General features: G+C 45.1%; 2 protein-coding genes across 2 annotated transcripts in view; one reads left to right on the top strand and one right to left on the bottom strand.

Moving 5' to 3' along the window:
- The window catches only part of LOC141197690 (uncharacterized), a 270,083-nt gene that overhangs the window by 47,504 nt on the left and 202,764 nt on the right, over positions 1-19,815 (top strand). The window lies entirely within an intron of this gene.
- Positions 557-18,335, bottom strand: LOC141197691 (gastrula zinc finger protein XlCGF66.1-like). Its single transcript, XM_073662780.1, has 4 exons — positions 18,275-18,335; positions 1,089-1,238; positions 780-959; positions 557-697 (listed from the first exon to the last, which is right to left on the bottom strand). The coding sequence occupies exons 2-4, from the start codon at positions 1,164-1,166 to the stop codon at positions 557-559; spliced, it is 399 nt and encodes a 132-aa protein (XP_073518881.1). The 5' UTR covers positions 1,167-1,238; positions 18,275-18,335.

Genomic DNA, 19,815 nt, shown 5'->3' with positions numbered 1-19,815 from the left:
TCTAGCGGTAAAATGGTGATCACACGATTGTGATACAACTGGACTACACCAGCGATAAAGCAGCCACAGCCGGTGACTGAGAAGAATCTGTGACTTGTCAGCATTTAGTGGTCGCTACTCACCTGGGTAGTCATATGTAGGAATCTCCTCTTTACACCGCTCATCACCCCTCACATATGTCTCTGTAGTATTAATATGGTTCAGATCTTCACCCTGAAACAAATATTGTAAACATGGAGAAGTCACATCTATGATCAGCTCTAATCCTGCCATCTCCACCGTTCTCATTACACAAATATAAATACTGGTGGATAAAACAAGACTGAACACAAGACCTTCACAGCCGTCTACACATCATAGGGGAGATCTCATGACACCTTCTCTCCATCTACCTGATGATCCTGAGGAGCATTGGGATCTTCTTGTTTACAGTCATGTGGAAGAAGAGGATGGGGACATCTCTCTGGTGTTGTCCTCTTACTGGATAGATCTGGAGGAAACACATACAGGGACTGAATTCATTCTTTACATACAGAAAATTTTAGGCAGTGTGTATTTAGTCCGGTCTATTACCTGGTGATGTGAGGGGCTGTGGAACCTCCATCATGACGTCCTTGTACAGATCTTTGCGTCCTTCTAAATACTCCCACTCCTCCATGGAGAAATAGACAGCGACATCCTGACACCTTATAGGAACCTGACACATACAATGATATCGTCATCCCCCGATCCCTTCATAGCGTTACTGTATAATGTCCCAGCATTCCCAATAGTGTCACCTCTCCAGTCAGCAGCTCAATCATCTTGTAGGTGAGTTCTAGGATCTTCTGGTCATTGATATCCTCACGTATCAGGGGGTGAGATGGAGGTCCTGTGATTGGGCTCAGTGGTCTTCTCCATCCCTCAGACACAGGGTCCTGACAGCCCTCACTAGAGGTCTTCATCCCTACTGTGTAATCCTGGTTATGGAGAGACACATTAATAAATCTCACTCCAGACATTTCCAGAGTCCTCACCTCTCCAGTTCTGTCCATCTGTTATTCCCATAGATAAGAATGATGTAATGTGACGTCATCAGAATCTCTCACCTCTCCAGTAAGCCAGAAGAGGATCTCTAGGGTGAGGTGTAATATCCTCTCCGCCATCTTGTCTCTGTCAATATCCATCCTTGATAGGTGATTTAGAAAAATTCTCTTATATAGAAGATCTTCACTGAGAGGATCTGATATTGTAGAGACCTGAATGAGAAAAAGAGCCGATGTAACATCATAAAGAATTCTGTGTATTAATACAATTACTGGAGACAATAGAGGAAATATATCAGAAGATGTGTAGATGTTGTATTCTCTAGTCTTTTATGGACTGGAACATAAGTTGAATTGCTGACTTAGACATCTCCTCCATACTTCCAATCACTGGCTAAGTTGGCCACTGCTTCAGTAAGAATCACCCAGAAACCCAAGCAGCAATGGTATTTTTATTATTTTTACAATATTCTGCTTTTGTCCCTGACGTACTAATATAACCTATATATTTTAGGCCACAGACAACAAGTAGTTTCTTCCTCGGAGTCTGCAGCTCAATACGTTTCTTATAGACTCATCTTCCATAACGCTAATTCTTGTCATATTCATTACACGTGACATGAGAAATAACAACTTCATGATGAGGACGACATCTTCATCTTCTAATACCGCTCTAGAAACAAATTTGGCCAGAGTCAGTCGCTGACTACATCATCACCGGCCATCTATATGAATGTTTCCCGTCTTTCCCAGGTTATAATCTTTTAACACGTTAGATCTCATTTATAAGAGCTTGTTTGTAAGAACACCAAGACAGGAGTTATTTGATGCTAATGTCTCCATGTACAGTGATTTTTTTCCTGGATATCATGTTTCTAAAAGCATTTTCCTATAGGTTTCCATATATTACATGAAAAACACCAAAAAAAGAAAACCAAGTGGTTAATACATAAAATAAAATTGGGGTTGGCGGGACTGTGACAACATTATACTGTATGTTACATAGTTACATAGTTTATAAGGCCGAAAAAAGACAAGCGTCCATCCAGTTCAGCCTATTTCTTGTGCACTGCAGCTATTCCGCAGCGTTGATCCACGGGAAGGCAAAAAAAAAACATGCGGTATAGGCCAATTTACATCATTGAGGAAAATTCACTTCCCGACTCCAATCTGGCAGTCAGATTAAATCCCTGGATTAATTAACTATCACTAAGCATAAGATGTAATTTTATTCTTCTCAAGAAAGGCGCCCAGGCCTCTCTTGAACTCATTAAGTGAGTTGGACATCACCACTTCCTCTCCCAGAGAGTTCCAGAGTCTCACGGCTCTGACCGTAAAGAATCCCCTTCTATGCTGGTTCAGGAACCTCCTTTCCTCCAGACGCATAGTGTGCCCCCTCGTCTTTGTCACCATCCTTGGTATAAACAGGTCATGGGAGAGATCTCTGTACTGCCCCCTGATGTATTTATACATGTTTATGAGGTCTCCCCAAAGCCTTCTCTTTTCCAATGTAAATAAGCCTAATTTTGACAACCTCTCTGGGTATTCTAGTCCCTCCATTCCCTTTATTACCTTAGTCGCCCTCCTTTGTACCCTCTCTAGCTCCAATATGTCTTTCCTGAGCACCGGAGCCCAGAACTGTGCACAATATTCTAAGTGCGCCTTACCAGCGCTTTATACAGAGGAAGAACAATGTTCTCATCATATGCCCCTATTCCTCTTCTGATGCATGCCATGACTCTATTTGCCTTCGCAGCTGCTGCCTGACACTGGGCACTCCAATTTAATTTGCTGTTAACCAAGACGCCCAGGTCCTTCTCTATGTCAGATTTCCCCAACGGTTTCCCATTTAATATGTATGGGTGACTGCTGTTTTTCTTTCCCATGTGCATGACCTTACATTTATTGGCATTGAACCCCATTTGCCATTTTTTGGCCCAACTCCCCAATTTATCTAAATCCTCCTGTAGCTGTGCCCTATCCTCATCTGTATTAACTACTTTACAAAGTTTAGTATCATCTGCAAATATTGCTATTTTACTATGCAACCCTTCCACTAGATCATTAATAAATATATTAAATAATATAGGGCCCAAGACAGATCCTTGAGGCTCCCCGCTAGTAACCCTGACACACCCTGAGCTTACTCCATTGATAACCACCCTCTGCTTTCTATCATTCAGCCAGCTATTTACCCACTTGCACACATTATCCCCCAGACCAAGCATTCTCATTTTATATACCAACCTTTTGTGTGGCACGGTATCAAACGCTTTGGAGAAGTCAAGGTATACAACATCCACTGACTCTCCCCGGTCCAGCTGTGAGCTCACCTCCTCGTAGAAGGCGATCAGGTTTGTTTGGCAGGTGTTATGATGTGCTACAAGCACTAAGGAAAGAAAGGAGATCTGTCCCAACAATAGAACTAAGCTGGATCCCTACGATGTAACGGGGAACCTGATCCTGCGATCAGACCCGCTAAAGTCCTCGGCTAGTCTGAACGAAGACCTATAGATGTGAGGGAGGGATCCCTACAAGAACTAGGGACTGGGAGAAAGGTGGACACTTCCTAGCAGAAATTGTATCAGAAATAAGACAAACAAACAACATAGAACATAGAGGTCCGAAGACCCAGCAAAACTGACTGAGAAAGGCAACAGAGCACCAAGCTAGCTCAAGAGTAGAAATTACAATGAAGTCCAGCAAGGCCAGGAGGGCGGAGCAGGATTAAATAGGCAAAAAAGGTCATGTGATGAGCAAACTAGAAAAAACCTAACAGGAGAGTTCTAACAGTACCCCCTCTTCTAAGAGGATCCTCCGGATCCCCTAGGCCCAGGCTTATCAGGAAACCTCCTGTGAAAAGCTCTGACAAGTCTGGAGGCAGAAACATCATCTGCCCTCACCCATGAGTTATCCTCGGGTCCGAAACCCTTCCAAGCGACGAGATACTGCAAACTCCCTCTATACTGTCTAGAATTTAGGATGCGGGAAATTTCATATTCCCCATCCTCCACCACTGGAGGAACAGTGGCAGAGGCGTCACCATAAGACACATCAGCTCTTTTCAACAGAGAAACATGAAACACCGGATTAATCTTCCAGGAGGTAGGAACCTCCAACCTAACAGCAGATTGGTTAGCTATCTGAAGCATCTTAAAGGGCCCTACAAACTTGGGACCCAATTTTTTAGAAGGAATCCTCAATCGCAGATTCTTAGAGGACAACCAAACCATGTCACCAATAGCAAACAAAACCTCTTGCCGTTTCCTATCAAAGTACCTCTTAGATTTTTTGTTAGCCTCCTGAAGATTACCACGCACATCCGTCCAAACTCTCTCCAAATCACCGGAAAAACTCTCCTCCTCAGGCACAGCCGATACCAATTTGGAGAATGACCCAAAAGATGGATGTCTCCCAGAACAACAAAAAAAAGGCGAACACCCAGCAGTAGAGGATGTATGGTTGTTAAGAGCAAATTCAGCAAGTGGCAGAAACTCAGACCACCCCTCTTGATTGTCTGCCACAAAACAACGCAAAAACTGCTCAACATCCTGGTTCTTCCTTTCTGTCTGGCTATTAGACTCAGGATGATATCCGGATGAAAGCGACAAATGAACTCCCAACCTGTCACAAAAGGCACGCCAAAAACGAGCCACGAACTGAGGTCCCCTATCAGAAACAATGTCAGTAGGAACGCCATGTAGTCTGACAATTTCCTTGACAAAGGCCTTAGCGAGTGTCTTAGCGCAGGGCAGTTTGATGAAGGGAACCAAGTGACACATCTTGCTAAAACGGTCCACGACCACCCAGATGACCGTGAAACCCTCAGAGGGAGGAAGGTCAGTAATAAAGTCCATAGCTAGATGTGTCCAAGGTGCACTAGGAACCTCCATAGGGCAAAGCAACCCCGCAGCAGGAGCATGCGAAGACTTAGATCTAGCACACACAGTACATTGACGCACCCACTTAATGACTTCCTTCTGCCATCCAGGCCACCAAAAACTGCGACCCACAAGTCTCTTGGTCTCAGAAATTCCTGGATGACCTGCCAACCGAGACTCATGACACTCAACAAACAAATCTCTCCTAAAGGTCCTAGGCACAAACAACCTCCCATGGGGAGTGTTAGATGGGGCATTCTCCTGAGCTTTAAGAATCTCATCCTCCAAAACGGAGTCCAAAGCAGCAATCACAACACCTTCTTGTAAAATGCTCTCTTCCTCCTCAGCACCGACCATGGGAGAAAAGCTGCGAGACAAAGCATCAGCTTTAACATTCTTGGTACCCGGGATGTAAGTAACGGAAAAATTAAACCACGAGAAAAAAAGTGCCCACCTAGCCTGACGGGCATTCAAGCGCTTGGCAGCATCAAGATAGATCAGATTTTTATGATCAGTGAAAACCTGAATGGGAAATTCAGCACCTTCCAAGAGATGACGCCAGTGTTCAAATGCGAGTTTAATAGCCAGCAATTCCCGATTACCAATATCGTAATTAAGTTCAGTCTCAGAAAATTTTTTTGAAAAAAAGGCACAGGGATGTACTCCGACCCCCACCGAAGAAGCATCAACCTTGACCAAAAACGGCTTAGTCACATCAGGCAGCATAAGGATGGGGGCAGAGCTGAACCTCTCCTTTAGAAACACAAAAGCTTCAATGGCCTCAGAAGTCCACTGAACCGTATTAGCACTTTTCCTGGTGAGATCGGTCAGTGGTTTGACAATAATAGAATTTTTTTTTATGAATTTTCTGTAATAATTGGCGAAACCCAAAAACCTCTGTATCGATTTCAAGCCAATAGGCCTAGGCCATTCCTGCACAGCTTGAACTTTAACCGGGTCCATCTCAAAACCTTCACTGGAGATAATGTAGCCCAAAAAACTAATCCTCTGTACAGCGAACTCACATTTCTCTAGCTTAGCAAAAAGCGAATTGTCAATTAATAACTGTAATACCTCACGTACGCTCCGCCAATGAGACTCCAGATCAGGCGAATAAATCAAAATGTCATCCAAATACACAACCACATTTTTGCCGATCAAAGGTCTAAGGATGTCATTAATAAGATTCTGAAAAAATGCTGGAGCATTGGTAAGACCAAAAGGCATAACCAGATTCTCAAAATGACCCACAGTAGTGTTAAAAGCAGTCTTCCATTCATCACCCTCCTTCATGCCCAACAAATTGTATGCCCCCCAGAGATCAATTTTAGAGAACCACTTGGCCCCCACTAACTGGTTAAACAAATCAGGAATCAATGGCAGTGGGTAAGGATTGCGTACAGTAATTTTATTAATCTCGCGAAAGTCCAGACAAGGACGTAAACCGCCGTCCTTTTTTTTAACAAAAAAAATTCCAACAGCCACAGGAGACTTGGAAGGCCTAATGTGACCGGCGGCCAAGCTTGACTGTATGTATTCCTCCAAAGCCTTTCTCTCAGGAATAGTAAGATTAAATAAACGACTTTTAGGAATAGTCGCTCCAGGGACAAATTCAATGGTACAATCATAGTCTCTATGGGGAGGCAAAATTTGCGATTCCTTCTCAGAAAAAAGTTTCCAAAAATCCTGAATAGGTACAGGTAATTCCCCTTTATCCACAGCAGCAATGCGCCCGTTACAACACTTGTCATAACACTTAGGGCTCCAGGACTTAATTTCATTGGTAGACCAATCCAGTACAGGATTGTGCAATTTTAACCAGGGTAACCCCAACACTACTGGAGAAGGAAAATTATTTAATACTACCAAATCCAAATTCTCTTGGTGAATACCATTAATAGTGAGGGGAAATTCATAAACCTTGTGAGTAACACTCTTTAAGGGAGAGCCATCGACAGAAACCACGGCAATAGGGGATGACAAAGGTTTGGGTTTTAATTTAAGTTTTTCCAAGAATCCCCCATCAATCACATTCAGAGTAGAACCACAATCCACAAATACCCGAAATTCAATTAATTCATCCTGAGCAGTGGTAGTAGCAGAAAGAAGTACACCCTTAGTATTTAACCCCTTAACAACATCTGACGTACTAATACGCGTCTGTGCCCTGGGACTTAAGAGCCAGACCCGTATTAGTACGTCATCGCGATCGCGCGCGCACACAGGCTGTGCGGGCGCGATCGCCGCCGGGTGTCAGCTGATTGTCACAGCTGACACCCGGTACTATGTGCAGGGAGTGGTCACGCACCGCTCTCAGCACATTAACCCCTGTGATGCTGCGATTGAAGTCGATCGAAGTCAATCGCAGCATTGCGGGGGCAAGGGGAGGTGATCGCCGATACTCACCTCCTCTTCCGGCTTCCAGCGCAGTCTGCAAAGGCTTCCCGGGTGTTGCCATGACGACCCGATGTCGTCATGACAACATCCGGTCACCAGACAGCAGGAAGATTGTTTGGACATGCGCAGTGCATCTCCAAACAATCTTCACACTGTGCCCCGCTGACAGCCTGCATGGCATAGGGATGGTGCTCCATTCCTATGCCATGCAGGCGATCAGAGAAAAAAAAGTGAAAGTCCCAGAGTGGGACAAAGTAATAAAGTGTATAAACTGTCTGAAAGTGGAAAAAAAAAAATTGCAAAAATATAAAAAAAAAATAAAAAAAATTATCCACCAAAAATAAAAATATAATGTACCCATCAATAATATTATTATAAAAAAAAAAACAATAAAAGTACACATATTTGGTATCGCAGCGTCCGGAACAACCTGACCTATAAAACTGTCCCACTAGTTAACCCCTTCAGTGAACACGGTAAAAAAAAAAAAAAAAAAACGAAGCAAAAAACAATGCTTTATCACCATACCGCCAAACAAAAAGTGGAATAACACGCGATCAAAAAGACGCATATAAATAAAAATGGTACCGCTGAAAACGTCATCTCGTCCCGCAAAAAACAAGCCGCTCCATCAGCCAAAAAATAAAAAAGTTATAGCTCTCAGAATAAAGCGATGCTAAAAAATATTTTTTTCTATAAAATAGCTTTTATTGTGTATAAGCGCCAAAACATAGAAAAATGATACAAATGTGGTACCGCTGTAAACGTACTGACCTGAAGAATAAAGCTACCTCATCAATTTTACCACACGCGGAACAGAATAAAAAAAAAACAAAAAAAAACAATTCCTGAATTGTTGGTTTTTGTTTATTCTGCCTCCCAAAAATCGGAATAGAAAGCGATCAAAAAATGTCACGTGCCAGAAAATGGCACCAATAACAACGTCAAGTCATCCCGCAAAAAAACGAGCCGTCACATGACTGTCTGACAAAATCTGGAAAAATTATAGCTCTCAAAATATGGCGATGCAAAAACTAGATTTTACAAAAAATGCGTCTTTTAGTGTGTGACAGCTGTCAGTCATAAAAACCCCATATGATTCTGGCATTGCTGTAATCACACCGACCTGAAGAATAAACTCGTCTAATCACTTATACCGCACAAGGAACGGCGTCAAAAATAAACTCTTGGGTTAGGATTGGGCTAGGGTTAGGGCTGGGTTTGGGGCTAGGATTGCGCTGGGGCTAGGGTTGTGCTGGGGCTAGGGTTGTGCTATGGTTAGGGTTGTGCTAGGGTTAGGGCTGGGGTTGGGATTTTTTTCAAAAGTAAGAAAAAAAGATGACGATATGGTGACTAGTGTTGAGCGCAAGTGCTCGCTACTTGAGTTTGCATCGGGTGCTCTGGTATGCATTGAGTATCGTGGGTATTTGAGTGACATGCTCGAGTCTCCGCCCCATATGCTTTACGAAAACTTTACGAGGATTGCCTGCCATGCACGAGCGATCCCCGCGTGTTTTTTTTTGGGTGTCTAATAACCGTGAAACATGCGGAGCAGGGACTCGAGCATGTCACTCGAGCACACGCTGTACATGGTGCATACCTGAGTACCCAATGCAAACTCAAGTAGCGAGCACTTGCGCTCAAGAATAATGACAACTTATTCAATATGATGACCTAATGTAAACAAATTCTGTGCCGTACCTCTGGGTTCAAAATGTTCACTATACACCTTAATAAAATCCTTGGGGGGTCTAGTTTCCAAAATGGGGTCACTTGTGGGAGAGCTCCAATGTTTGGGCACACAGGGACTCTCCAAATGCAACATGATATCCGCTAACAAATTGTCGGCTCAAATTGTTAGCAGACACCATGTTGCGTTTGGAGAGCCCCTGTGTGTCCAAACTTTGGAGCTCCCCCACAAGTGACCCCATTTTGGAAACTAGACCCCCCAAGGCACCTATCTAGATGCATAGTGAGCACTTGGAACCCCCAGGTGCTTCACAAGTTGATTCGTAAAAATGAAAAAGTGAAAAAAAAAACACTTTTTCATTTTTATGAATCAATTTGTGAAGCACCTGGGGTCCTAAGTGCTCACTATGAATCTAGATAGGTGCCTTGGGGGGTCTAGTTTCCAAAATGGGGTCACTTGTGGGGGAGCTCCAATGTTTGGGCACACAGGGACTCTCCAAATGCAACATGATATCCGCTAACAAATTGTCGGCTCAAATTGTTAGCAGACACCATGTTTTCCTGAGAGTGGGGTGACATCGCCCCAATCTCCATCGGCTCTCCAATGTCAGTACAGACCCTCTCAAGACTCGGAGCTGACATGGCAGAGGATTTACTCTCATTAACCCTTGCATGCAGTCTCCTGTCCACCCGTATAGCTAATTGCATTGCCTCCTGTAAGTTTCCAGGTGAAGGATAAGCAATCAGCAGATCCTTAACCCTTTCACCTAGCCCCGCAAGAAACAAACTTTTCAAAGCTGAATCGTTCCACCCTACCTGTGCAGACCACCGACGGAAGTGAGTACAATAATTTTCCACATTACCTGATCCCTGCCTCAAACGTCTTAATTCAGACTCAGCAGATGAGACACGATCAGGATCATCATACAACAACCCCAAAGCAGCAAAAAAACTATCCACTGATCTAAAGCACGGATCATTGGTTGGAGAGAAAAGGCCCATCCCTGAGGTTCTTTGCGCAAAAGTGACATTATGAACCCTATGCGCTGTGATTCATCACCAGAGGATCCGGGTCTTAAACGAAAATACAATAAACAAGCATTTTTAAAGGAAAAAAAATCTTGTTGTTCACCAAAAAATAGATCAGGCAGACGTACCTTTGGCTCTACAAAATGTGCTCCAGAACAGCTACTCACGTGTTGTTGGAGCTTGGCCACCTCCAGAGAGAGTCCCTGCAAGCATTGAGCCAAATCATGAACCGAGACCATAATGGAAACTAGAGGTCTTTTCCTTAGAGAAATTTTTCAGGGCTGGACTTACTGTTATGATCTGCTACAAGCACTAAGGAAAGAAAGGAGATCTGTCCCTACAATAGAACTAAGCTGGATCCCTACGATGTAACGGGGAACCTGATCCTGCGATCAGACCCGCTAAAGTCCTCGGCTAGTCTGAATGAAGACCTATAGATGTGAGGGAGGGATCCCGACAAGAACTAGGGACTGGGAGAAAGGTGGACACCTCCTAGCAGAAATTGTATCAGAAATAAGACAAACAAACAACATAGAACATAGCGGTCCGAAGACCCAGCAAAACTGACTGAGAAAGGCAACAGAGCACCAAGCTAGCTCAAGAGTAGAAATTACAATGAAGTCCAGCAAGGCCAGGAGGGCGGAGCAGGATTAAATAGGCAAAAAAGGTCATGTGACCAGCAAACTATAAAAAAAACTAACAGGAGAGTTCTAACAGCAGGAGCGATCCCTCATGAATCCATGATGATATGGAGTTCGACAGTTATTATCATTAAGATATTCTACAATAGCATCTCTAAGAGACCCTTCAAACAATTTACCCACAACATGTGGGAAGATGGCGGTACTGTGAGAACATTATACAGTGTGGGGAAATAGAGGTATTATGAGAGCATTATATTGAGAGGCTTAATGACCGCAGTTGCTCCTGCAACCGGGCCCAGCCAACACCAACCCCTGCTGCAGCTGGATGTGTGTTCTCGGACTGACATTCAGCTGAAGTGCCACAATACACGCTGCCGACCAATCAGAGGCCAGCAGCTGACATCGGCATGTACGTCATTAGGGGTGCATGGAAGTAACATCATCCTCTCCTGTCGCTTCCAGCTGAAGTCAGCTGGCAGCTCCAGAAAAAGACACTGCGCAGCGAGGGAGCGGAGTGAAGGTGAGTATAATGTTTTGGTTTTTTAAATCAGCGAGTACACGGTGCCCTTGGCCATACTACTACATGGATGACTGTGGGCTGTGCATTATACTACATGTATGGGCTGTGCATTATACTACATGTATGGGTTGTGCATTATACCACATGTATGTGTGTCACCCTGACCTGGATGCCACAAGTGTAATTAAAGCTGTGTCTGAGAGCAAGGGGGAGGTTCTCTGGTCAGGGGAACATTAGCATGCAATGCCTCCTGTCTCAGGCCAGTAGGGGGAGGTGGCTGCCCCTATAAAAGCTGGTACTGAGGGCAGGGTGAGGGAGAACTGGACGACCGATCTGAGGATTCAGGTCCCAGAGCAGAGAGGGACAGTTGTGTTGCACCTAAGAGGAAGTGTGGCAGTAGGAGAGCCACAAGCCAGAGACAAGAGGCGAAGAGAGCCTGTCTTGGCAGAGAAAAGACTTAATTTTACCAGACTTTGGTGTCTAAGGCTGGAAGGATTCCACATCCCCCAGCAGAGAATCAGTCCGCAAGGGACTGTACATTCCTTGGCCTAAGAAGCCTGGTGGCCCTGTCACAACAGAAGGGACCAGTAAAGCTGTACAAGGCTCGGAGCAGAAAGGAACCCACGTCGCAGGCCATGCAGGCTAGAATACACGGAAAGCTCGGAAACGTGGGCTGTTACCCTATCAGGAGGAGATAGCCAGAAGGAGCGCAGAAAGCACGGTAGGCCTACACCCTCACCCTGACCAGGGCCAATTTCCCCGTTGCTCTCAGACATCCAGGTCCCCTCCTAGCCGGGACTGGTTGTGGGTCAGTTTACCTGTTTAGTAAAGACCCTGGACTGCAACCTGTTGTCTGTGTGTTCCTTGCTCCTCCAGCACTATCATCACTGGGACTCTCAATACCATCACTCCCACCATCCACTATACTGCCCTGGGGCCGCACTCTTCCCGTGGGGAGTCACACTACCCTAGCTGCACACCTCATCAGCCCCAGCGGTCTGCATGCAGCGGCGGTTCCTAATAACCGCAATCCACTGGTGGCGTAGTCGGACATAATTAATAACACATAACGGACTACCACTGGCCTGACCACCCTGAGCCACGGAACCGGGTTGCCACTACTACTCCCATCGTTCCCCCTATTGCCCGGATCCGAGTGCCCCACGGCCCAGGGGGCGAGTCATATGGACTATGGGCTGTGCATTATACTACATGTATGGGTTGTGCATTATACCACATGTATGGACTATGGGCTGTGCATTATACTACATGGATGACTGTGGGCTGTGCATTATACTACATGTGTGGACTATGGGCTGTGCATTACACTACATGTACGGACCATGGGCTGTGCATTATACTACATGTGTGGACTATGGGCTGTGCATTACACTACATGTACGGACCATGGGCTGTGCCTTACACTACATGTACGGACTATGGGCTGTGCATTATACTACATGGATGAGTATGGGCTGTGCATTATACTGTATGGAGGATTATGGGGAGTGCATTATGTGGCACCCCAGGGTTCTGGTTACCACAGTAATAGCAATATTACGTCTGTGAGCAGGTGGGAGGTCTCCTGGTCAGGAATCCTAAGCATGCCACACCTCCTGCCCAGTCCTGGGAGGGGAAGAACTTCCCCTATATAAACTGGGGCTGAGGTGGGGTTAGAAAAGAACACAGACAGAGACAGAGACACAGTCTGGTCTGGTGTGGATCAGTTACAGGGAAAATAAGAACAGGAGCTCTGTGGGAGCAGTGATAAAAGGAGTCCGGGACTGGAAGCTGTAGAGCTCGTCCGGACTGGAGAGATCTCACCGGACACGGAGTCCGAGGCTGTGGGGACTGTTCCATACCCAGCAGCAGAAACCGACCGGCAGGGGATTTCAGGTCCTCTGGCCAAGAAACCCGAAGGCACGGTCACACGCAAGGGACCAGCACCGCCGTCGTGGAGCGGAGGCTACCAGAAGGCCCCGAGTCACCGGCCATACGGGTGAGCACCACACGGTACACTCAGGGACGTGGGCTACTTTTATCCGCTTCTAGCAAGGTAGCCAAGAAGAGTACATTTAGTTGGGGAGGCCTACAACTCCGCCTGGCCAGGGGAGATCCTGTCTGCTCACGGACTGACCAGACCCCGACCGCTAGCCAGTACTCCCGGGAGGGTCTATCTTTGTCACCAGTAAAGACCCTGAACTACACCGCACCGTCTCTGAGTGGTTCCTGGTGCCTGCGTGCAATTCTACCATCCCCATCATCCACGTCCGCTGCCCTGAGGCCATACCCCTCCCGTTGAGGGTTATACTACCCACGCTGCACAACTGTACCACCGGCCTCAGCGGTCTGCCCTGCAGCGGCGGTTTCGTAACCGCATTCAACGGGTGGCGTAGTCGAACAATATCACATCTGCCACTAAAAACATCGCCACTTAGTTTGACACCCTGGGCACGGACCGGGTCACCGCCACGAGGACTACCACCCCCCAACGGATCCGGCTCCGGGTATTCCCCCTGCGCAGCAGAAGCAGCACAGGCCCAGGGGGCGCGTCACATTATACTTCGGTTATGGGGCCCCATTACTTCTATGTTCGCCCCTGGTGAGTGTAATAGTTTATTTTTTTCTATACACTAAAGAACAGAGGCAGAATGGGGAACATAAACCAGGTTGGGGTCAAGGATAAGGGACATACATATACAGTGGGTACGGAAGTATTCAGACCCCTTTAAAATTTTCACTCTTTGTTTCATTGCAGCCATTTGGTAAATTCTAAAAAGTTGTTTTTTTTCTCATTAACCCCTTTACAACCAAAGGTGGTTTGCACGTTAATGACCAGGCCAATTTTTACAATTCTGACCACTGTCACTTTATAAGGTAATTACTCTGGAACGCTTCAACGGATCCCGCTGATTCTGAGATTGTTTTTCGTGACATGTTGTGCTTCATGATTATGGTAAAATTTCTTCGATATCACTTTTTCAATTTTCAAAATTTTAATTTTTATGCCCTTAAATCAGAGAGATATATCTCACAAAATAGTTAATAAATAACATTTCCCACATGTCTATTTTACATCAGCACAATTTTGGAACCAACATTTTTTTTTATTGGGGAGCTATGAGGGTTAAAAGTTGACCAGCGATTTCTCATTTTTCCAACAAAATTTACAAAACCATTTTTTTAGGGACCACATCACATTTGAAGTCAATTTGAGGGGTCTTTATGACAGAAAATATCCAAAAGTGACACCATTCTAAAAACTGCACCCCTCAAGGTGCTGAAAACCACATTCAAGAAGTTTATTAACCCTTCATGTGCTTCACAGGAATTTTTAGAATGTGGAAGAAAAAAATTAACATTTAACTTTTTTCACAAAAGTATTATTTAGACCCAATTTTTTTATTTTCGCATGGGTAACAGAAAAAAATAGACCCCAAAATTTATTGTGCAATTTCCCCTGAGCACACAGATACCCCATATGTGGGGAAAAAACACTGTTTTGGCTCATGGCAGGAAGGGAAGGAGCCATTTGACTTTTTGAATGTAAAATTTGCTTGAATAATTAGAGGAAGCCATGTTGCATTTGGGGAGCTCCTGAAGTGTCTAAACAGTGGAAACCCCCCATAAGTGACACCAGGGGGTATAGTGAACATTTTGAACCCAGAAGTACGACACAGAATTTGATAACATTAGGTCATCATATTGAATAAGTTGTCATTAGTCTTGAGCGCAAGTGATCGCTACTTGAGTTTGCATCGAGTCCCTGCCCCGCATGTTTCACGGTTATTAGACACCCAAAAAAAAACATGCGGGGATCGCTCATGCATGGCAGGCAATCCCTGCAATGTTTTTTTGGCATATAAAGCATATGGGCGGAGACTCGAGCATGTCACTCAAGCAACCGCGATACTCAGTGCATACCCGAGCACCCGATGCAAACTTAAGTAGCGAGCACTTGCGCTCAACACTGGTCGCCATATCGTCATTTTTTTTTTTTTTTACTTTTGAAAAAAATCCCAACCTTAACCCCAACCCTAATACAACCCCAACCCTAACCCTAGAGTTTATTTTTTACACTGTTTCTCGTGTGGTATAAGTGATTAGACAACTTTATTCTTTGGGTCGGTGCGATTACAGCGATACCAGAATCATATCGGGTTTTTATGATTGACAGCTGTCACACACTAAAAGACACATATTTTGCAAAATCTAGTTTTTGCATCGCCATATTTTGAGAGCTATAATTTTTCCATATTGTGGCCGACAGAGTCATTTGACAACTTGTTTTTTTGCGGGATGAGTTGATGTTTTTATTGGTACCATTTTCAGGCATGTGACATTTTTTGATTGCTTTCTATTCCGATTTTTGGGAGGCAGAATAAACAAAAAACAACAATTCAGGAATTGTTCTTTTCTTTCATTTTTTTATGCCGTTCCGCATGTGGTAAAATTGATAAGGCAGCTTTATTCTTCGGGTCTGTACGTTTACAGCGGTACCACATTTATATAGTTTTTCTATGTTTTGGCGCTTTTACACAATAAAAGCTATTTTATAGAAAAATATTTTTTTTGCATCGCTTTATTCTGAGAGCTAAAACTTTTATTTTTTGGCTGATGGAGCTGTATGGCGGCTTGTTTTTTGTGGGACAAGATGAAGTTTTCAGCGGTACCATTTTTATTTATATTCGTCTTTTTGATTGCGTTATTCAATTTTTTGCTTTTGCGGTATGATGATAAAGCATTGTTTTTTGCTTCGTTTTTTATTTATTTTTTCTACCATTTTCACTAAAGGGGTTAACTAGTCTGACAGTTTTATAGGTCAGGTCGTTCCGGACGCGGCAATACCAAATATGTGAACTTTTATTGTTTTGTTTTTTCATAATATTTATTGATGGGTACATTATATTTTTATTTTTGGTGGATTATTTTTTAGATTTTTTAAAATATTTTTACAAATTATTATTTTTTTTTTTCCATTTTTTAACACTTTTTTTTACTTTTATACTTTTTCCCACTATGGCACTTTCACTTTTTTTACTCTGATCGCCTATATAGCAGAGGGATGGAGCACCATCCCTGTGCTATACAGGCTGTCAGCGCTGCAGATGCAGAAGATACTTTGGTCGTGCACTGCACATGACCAAAGTATCCTCCTGCTGTCTGGTGACCCAGATGTTGTTATGACGACATCGGGTCATCATGACAACATCCGGGAAGCCGCGGCAGACAGCGTTGGACGCCGGCAGGAGAGGCGAGTATCGGCGATCACCTCCCCTTGCCACCGCAATGCTGCGTTCGACTTCAATCGCAGCATTGCGGGACCACTCCTAGCACATAGCACTGGGTGTCAGCTGTGACAATCAGCCGACACCCAGGCTGTGTGGGCGAAATCAACACGGCATACTAATATGTACCTGGCTCTTAAAGCCCAGGGTGCAGGTGCGTATTAGTACGCCCTGGGCTTTTAAAGGGGTTAAAGTACACTCTGCACCCCATGTTGACAGAAAAAAACAGAAATGTATACATTTTTGCAAATTTATTAAAAAAGAAAAACTGAAATATTACATGGTCATAAGTATTCAGACCCTTTGCTCAGTATTGAGTAGAAGCATCCTTTTGAGCTAATACAGCCATGAGTCTTCTTGGGAATAATGCAACAAGTTTTTCACACCTGGATTTGAGGATCCTCTGCCATTCTTACTTGCAGATCCTCTCCAGTTCTGTCAGGTTGGATGGTGAATGTTGGTGGACAGCCATTTTCAGGTCTCTCCAGAGACGCTCAATTGGGTTTAGGTCAGGGCTGTGGCTGGGCCAGTCAAGAATGGTCACAGAGTTGTTCTGAAGCCACTCCTTTGTTATTTTAGCTGTGTGCTTAGGGTCATTGTCTTGTTGGAAGGTGAACCTTCGGCCAAGTCTGAGGTCCAGAGCACTCTGGAAGAGGTTTTCATCCAGGATATCTCTGTACTTGGCCGCATTCAAGTTTCCTTCAATTGCAAGCAGTCCTGTTCCTGCAGCTGAAAAACACCCCCATAGCATGATGCTGCCACCACCATGTTTCACTGTTGGGATTGTATTGGGCAGGTGATGAGCAGTGCCGGGTTTTCTCCACACATACCGCTTAGAATTATCAACAAAAAGTTCTATCTTCATCTCATCAGACCAGAGAATCTTATTTCTCATAGTCTGGGAGTCCTTCGTGTGTTTTTGTTCAAACTCTATGCGGGCTTTCATATGTCTTGCACTGAGGAGAGGCTTCCGTCGGGCCACTCTGCCATAAAGGCCCGACTGGCGAAGCGCTGCAGTGATAGTTGACTTTGTGGAACTTTCTCCCATCTCCCTACTGCATCTCTGGAACTCAGCCACAGTGATCTTGGGGTTCTTCTTTACCTCTCTCAGCAAAGCTCTTCTCCCACGATTGCTCAGTTTGGCTGGATGGCCAGGTCTAGGAAAACTTCTGGTGGTCCCAAACTTCTTCCATTTAAGGATGATGGAGGCCACTCTCCTCTTAGGGACCTTGAGTAATGCAGAAATTCTTTTGTAACCTTGGCCTGTATACCAGGGTCTGAATACTTATGCCCGTGTGATATTTCAGTTTTTCTTTTTTAATAAATTTGTAAAAATTTCTACATTTCTGTTTTTTTTCTGTCAATATGGGGTGCAGAGTGTACTTTAATGAGAAAAAAAATGAACTTTTTAGAATTTACCAAATGGCTGCAATGAAACAGAGTGAAAAATTTAAAGGGGTCTGAATACTTTCCATACCCACTGTATGTATCAGGATAGGGGGTGGTCAAAATCTCGCAACGAGTCCCATCAGACCCTATTTATGCATCTGATTATACTGTGTGGGGGGATGGCGGTACTATGGGAACATTACACTACGTGGGGCCAAGAAAGGGGCCCTGTACTATGAGAACAATACGTTTCCTCCCTTCCTGCCTCCATAGTTGGGTCGTATGTATCTATTACAGGAAACAGAACAAAAACCTTATGATTCTTATAAAGGGGCAACACAAGACCCCAAAAGAGTCTCTGTGCTGAAGGGGTTAATGCCCCCTGCGCCCAGTAATGGGGGTCTCCACATACCTCCACCTGCAGAGCCGCCACCACATATATGGCTGCTCTGTGCACACAGGACCTGTGATGAGGTCACAGGAGGGGAGGAGTCAGGGGTCACATGATCAGGGGCCTCAGTGGATGCAGGACTCTGCTGTGCTGGTTGTCATGGTGCTGGATGAGCTGAAGTTTATGTGTGGGGTCAGGAGGGGTTTACAGTGTGGATGTAGCAGAGCCGCGTGTGTATGAGGTGTACGGAGCAGAGCCGCGTGTGTACAAGGCGTATGGAGCGGAGCCGTGTGTGTACGAGGTGTACGGAGCAGAGCCGCGTGTGTACGAGGTGTACGGAGCAGAGCCGCGCGTGTACGAAGTGTACTGAGCAGAGCCACGCGTGTACGAGGTGTACGGAGCGGAGCCGCGTGTGTACGAGGTGTATGGAGCTGAGTCGCGTGTGTACGAGGTGTACGGAGCAGAGCCATGTGTGTATGGAGTGGAGCCGCGCGTGTACGAGGCTTTCGAAGCAGAGCCGCGTGTGTACGAGGCGTAAGGAAGCGGAGCCATGTGTACGAGGTGAGCGGAGCCGTGTGTACGAGGCGTACGGAGCGGAGCCGCACGTGTACGAGGTGTGCGGAGCGGAGCCGCGTGTGTGTGAGGTGTACGGAGCAGAGCCATGAGTGTACGAGGTGTGCGGAGCGGAGCCGCGCGTGTACGAGGTGTGCGGAGCGGAGCCGCGCGTGTACGAGGTGTACGGAGCGGAGCCGCGTGTGTATGAGGCGTACAGAGCAGAGCCGCGTGTGTACGAGGTGTACGGAGCGGAGCCGCGTGTGTATGAGGTGTACAGAGCGGAGCCGCGTGTGTACGAGGTGTGCGGAGCGGAGCCGTGTGTGTATGAGGTGTACAGAGCAGAGGTTTTATTTGATAATCTTGTTCTGCCATTTGGATTCTCCAATGCACCAACAGGATTTCACAACTATCTGAATGATATTTCTCTGATTACTTTGGGAGATTTCTTGTGATTTATCTTGATGATATAGAATTTTTCTCCTGATTTGGATTCTCACCAGGAACATGTCCGTGTTGTATTAGAAAGGTTGAGGGAGAATTCTTTCTTTGTTACAATTGAGAAATGTTTTTTTTCTGTTCAGGAAATTTCATTCCTGAGTATCATTTTATCAGCTGATGGGTTTACGATGGATCCTGGGAAGGTGAAAGCCATAATAGATTGGGTCCAACCTAGTGACCTGAAAGTGTTGCAACATTTTGTAGTATTCGCCAACTATTATAGGAAATTCTTTTGTTTTTTTTTCTCAGATTACTGACCTCACATGTAAGAGGGCAGATCTCAAGGTTTGGCCACCGGATGCCATTGGGGCTTTTGAAAAATTGAAGGAGTGTTTGTCTGCTCCTGTTCTAATCCAACCCCATCTCCAAAAACCATTCATTGTGGAGGTGGATGTTTCGGAGGTCGGGGTAGGGGCCGTTTTATGTCAATGTTCCAAGACTCTGACCAATTTGCAGCCATGTGGTTTTTTATCAAGAAAATTTTCATCTGCTGAAAGAAATTCTGCTGT

Source organism: Phyllobates terribilis, unplaced genomic scaffold (genome assembly GCF_046119375.1).
Source record: "Phyllobates terribilis strain yellow unplaced genomic scaffold, ASM4611937v1 Scaffold_86__1_contigs__length_6382490, whole genome shotgun sequence".
NCBI lineage: Eukaryota > Metazoa > Chordata > Amphibia > Anura > Dendrobatidae > Phyllobates > Phyllobates terribilis.
Note: the sequence above shows the minus strand (reverse complement) of the source record. Positions and strands in the feature narration are given on the sequence as shown.

Coding starts and splice junctions, on each gene's coding strand:
- LOC141197691 (XM_073662780.1), bottom strand. CDS start 1,166: ATGGATATTGACAGAGACAAGATGGCGGAGAGGATATTACACCTCACC. Junction 960..1,088: donor TCTTCTGGCTTACTGGAGAG/GTGAGAGATTCT, acceptor CTCCATAACCAG/GATTACACAGTAGGGATGAA. Junction 698..779: donor TTGAGCTGCTGACTGGAGAG/GTGACACTATTG, acceptor TGTATGTGTCAG/GTTCCTATAAGGTGTCAGGA.